The 4,018-nt window shown below is 68.5% G+C and overlaps 1 protein-coding gene across 1 annotated transcript in view; it reads left to right on the forward strand.

The window, feature by feature from the left end:
* The first annotated feature begins 3,325 nt into the window (after positions 1–3,325).
* Positions 3,326–4,018, forward strand: part of LOC115271318 (sialic acid-binding Ig-like lectin 15) — a 5,993-nt gene continuing 5,300 nt past the window's right edge. The window contains exon 1 of the mRNA XM_029912990.1: positions 3,326–3,380. Coding sequence (XP_029768850.1) covers positions 3,326–3,380 — 55 coding nt within the window. The remainder of the gene's footprint in view (positions 3,381–4,018) is intronic.

Here is a 4,018-nt window from a genome sequence, read left to right on the forward strand (position 1 = left end):
GGGGCTGGGGTAGTCGGGGGGGTCTTGGGGGAGGGGCACTCTGGGGCTGGGGTGGTTGGGGGCTCTTGGGGGAGGGGCACTCTGGGGGTGGGGGCTCTCTGGGGCCGGGGTGGTCGGGGTCTCTCGGGGACCAAATCACCGGTGTGATGCTGCGCAGAGGCCCCAGCCGCGAGCGAGGGTGCCTGGGACCCGTCCTGGTGCTGAGGTCGGGACGCTGGACTGCCCCACCCAGGGCTCACGGTGAAGAGGCAGCAGGGGGCACCATTCACCCCACTAAGTGAGGGGACCCCACCCAGCCCTGCCCCAGGCCCCGACTGACCAGGGACACCCCCAAGCAGAGCCAGGGGAGCCCAGGGCACAGTGACCGAAACAGGCCCAGGCCAGGGAGGAGCTCAGGCTGGGCTGGGTGCGGGGCCCTGGCCGGTCACTGGGTGAGCGAATGGGCCCCTCTGGCCTCCCACCCCGATGGCGACGCTGCCTCCCGCCGGGTCCCTGGGGTGAAGTGTGGCCGCTGGGCTCCGGACTGCCGGGCGGGAAGAGCTCGGGGGGCTGTGACCCTAGCAGTGCATGGCCCAGCCTGCTCCTGGCTCCAATGGGGTGGGCACCCCCCCGGCAGGCGGGGGCTGATCCATGCCAGACAGGCCAGCAGCAGCTATGGCTCTCCCAGGGCCAGGGCATGGGGCTCGCCTGGGCTCCCTCGGAGCTGGTCACAGGTCTGTGGCTAGCTGGCCACTTCCTGGCCCCGAGCTTGTCCAGAGCCGCAGGATGGGGGCTGCAGCCCGGCACTTAGCCCCTTGGAGGTGCCTGTCTATGGGCCAGACCCCTCCCCACCCAGGGTCTCCCTCTTCCTCCAAGGGAGGCCCCGCAGCCCCAGCACCCCCTAGACTGAGCCCCTGGGCTCCGGACTCCTGCTCCACCCCGGAGCCCTGCCCAGCAAGTCCCACCCAGCCAGTGTCTGCGGTGACAGCAGCCGCCTGTGCCCAGCACAGCAGGGGGGTGGCTGGGCCCCAGCCAAGGGGAAGCCACCCAGCAGGCCAGCCAGCCCCCGGCTGCATAGGAACCACCTTGGCTTCCTTCCTCCTTGCACCAAGTCCCTGCTGAGAGCCCAGCCCCTCTCGCTGCCTCCTGCCCCTCTGGCCACGCGCCGCTCGGCCCTTGTGTCCGCTGTGCGGTCACTAGCCCACGTTGCCATCTGGGCTCTGTACAATCCCTGCTGATGAAACCTGCCGATGGGCCGGGCCGCGGAGCGGTAGCTCAGGGCAGCCCTGCAGAGCCGCTGGGTCCCGCGACGCGCTCGGCCCCTTCCAGCAAAACGGGTTAATAGAGCCAGGCACGGGGCTGGCACCAGGCACCAGGAATGCAGCCAGCCCTAGAGCCGGGGGGCTCTGCCCTGGGACGCAGCAACTCTGACCGGGATGTACAGGCTGTCAGGGCTCCCCGGGATCCGAGCTACGCCCCAGCTTTGGAACAGTCTCTTGGGGGAGCCCGTCAGTGGGCCAGACCCTCCCCCACCCCGGGGGTCCTACCTGCCCTTCAGGAGAGGCCACGAGGACTCAGCCCTCCCAGCTGGAGCCCCTGGGCTCCCTCCCTCCTGCTCCACCCCAGGCCCTGCCCAGCGAGTCCCACCCAGCCAGCCCCTGGGCGAGACGTGGCCCCTCCGCAGGGACCGACGCCCCCAGCCGGGGTCTGCAGCGGCGCCCGGCAGCCTGTCCAGCCAGAGCAGGGTTTGTCCGGCACCTGGAGCCCCCATGGGCAGCCCTGAGCTCAGCCCAGAGACCTGCAGGCTGAAGCATCGTCCACCTGGCCGAGCAGAGCAGCTCCCCAGCCAGGCTGGGGGGGCCCCAGCTCCGGCGCTGGCTCTCACAGGAGCGCTGAACGCCAGCTCCCAGGGCGATGGTGGGGCCCAAAGAGCTGACGTGATCGGGGGTGTCGGGCTGGGGTACACAAACCCCGCCCTGGCAAGCAGGGGCCAAGGAACTGCCCCGGGCCCAGCCCCACCCGCAGGAAAGGCTCCAGCTGGAGGAGGAGATACAAGGCAGGGGAGCAGCTCGCTGGGGCAGCCCAGGGGAGAGCGCAGACCTGCAGCCAGCAGAGAGCGGAGGGAAGGTAGAATCTCTCCCCAGGGCTCCGGCAGCTATTTAAAGGGCCGGGGGGGGGGTAGAAGCAGGGGAGCCCCTGCCCTGCCCGCAGCCAGCCCCTGCTGCACCCCCTGCCTGCACCAGCCCCGCACCCCGCACTCCCTGCCCGCAGCCAGCCCGTCTCCAGCCAGCCCCGCACCCCTTGCCCTGCCTCCAGCCTGACCCCACCTCCAGTCAGCCCCTGCGCTGCCTCCAGCCAGCAGTGTACGTAACATATCATTTTGTTTTTATTTATATAGTTATGGAACGTAAATAACACATGGAAGAAATGAAAGGGGTTTTTTTACATGGTTTTTTTTTTTTTTTTTTTTTTCTTCCCTGTTGGGGCCCCGCTGAAAATGTTCGATTTCGGACCCCCACTCCTAAAGCCGGCCCTGACTCCGGGGTTCTGGTCATGCCCCTTGGCTCTGTTGGGCCACCCCAGCAGGGACGGCCCGTGGACTGCGCTGGCCTGGGAGGGCCGTACCGCGGGAGGGGGCAGCTACCGGTGAGAGAGGAAGAGAGCTGCCCCGCTACCTGCAGCCGCCGAGGGGGCCCGGTGGTGAGCAGACACCCTCACGCTGCCTTCACCCGGACGGCGACCTGGAGACGAGCGCGGGGGCTAGGATGAGTCCCGAGGAGGGCAGCCGTACACACTGACAGCCCTCGTGGGGCCTGGATCGGAGTCCGGTGGAGCGGGAGGGTCCGGGCTCCCCTACCATCAACCCCCCCACGTCACGGGCCTAAGCCCTGACCACTAGGTGACGCTACCTGACCAACACCCCCCGAGCGAGGGGGCAGGGGGGGATTTTACCGGTGTACTCGGGGTTGGGGAGACCGACCCTGGGCCCTGCGCCCAGGTCTGGTGCCCACGGATCAAACAAGGTGTTGAGATTGGAGGGGGGTAGGAAAGAGCCACCAGGTGACGGGCCAGGCAGCAAGTGCGAGAGACAGACAGCCGCTGGCGAGGTGACGTGCTCAGGGTGTGACGCCGGCACAGCCAGAACCCCCGGCGCTGCCCTGGACGCTTGTACCCAGCCGGGAAAGGCCGAGCTCGGCCCCATGGCCCAGGGCAGCTCAGCAGTGAGCTGTGGATTGGCAGGAGGGAGGCGGATGAGCCCTGGGAACAGGCTGCCGGAGTCTCCGTCGCTTCCTACCTCCAGAGCCAGGCCGGAGGCAGCTTCAGCCACACACGAATTCTGAGCGCGATGCAGGGGGGCCGGGTGGGGGGCAAGGGCCTGGGCTACCAGCAGGCCAGACTAGGTGAGCTGCCGGCCCCTTCTGGCTCTGCCGGGGGAGGGGGGAGCTGCCCTGGCCCCCAGGGTCTGTGAGGGGAGGGGGGAGCTGCCCTGGGCCCCAGGCTCTGCGTGCGGGGAGCTGCCCTGATGCTGGAGACAATTCACGCCTGGTCGCTGAGCGAGTGTTTCTGAGAAGCAGCAAAGAGTGAAAAAGGGAAGCACCCTCCCTCTCCGTCCCCCTGGGCCCCAGAGTTTAACACCCCCCCCACACACAGCTCTGCCACGGGGATGGGGGGGGCGTGCCCGGGGCCCCACCACGGCCTGCCTGTGCCCGCTCCTAGAGCAGGGGTCACGAGGCAGGGACAGGCTGCTGCTGCCTGGGTTGTGCGGTGGGGGCGGACGTCTGTGCCCCTCCATCTGTGGGCCTCTGGTTACCCCCTCCCCCTCTCGGGCTCCAGCCTCATTCCCCGAGGGTGAGACTGTGGTTTTGCTGTCTCATGGGACAGGACATAATGAAATAACCAGTCGGGGACTTCCCTTTCCGTCTGAGCCCAGACCCTCCGGCGCCCGGAGCAGACAGCGCCCAGCCCCGCCCGGACCGATGGACCCCCGCTGTCTCTGGCTCTGGGGTCTGCTCACAGGTAGGTCTGGCTCTCACCCCCC

The sequence above is a fragment of the Terrapene carolina genome, unplaced genomic scaffold (genome assembly GCF_002925995.2).
Source record: "Terrapene carolina triunguis isolate 2854851 unplaced genomic scaffold, T_m_triunguis-2.0 Scaffold408, whole genome shotgun sequence".
NCBI classification, from domain to species: domain Eukaryota; kingdom Metazoa; phylum Chordata; order Testudines; family Emydidae; genus Terrapene; species Terrapene triunguis.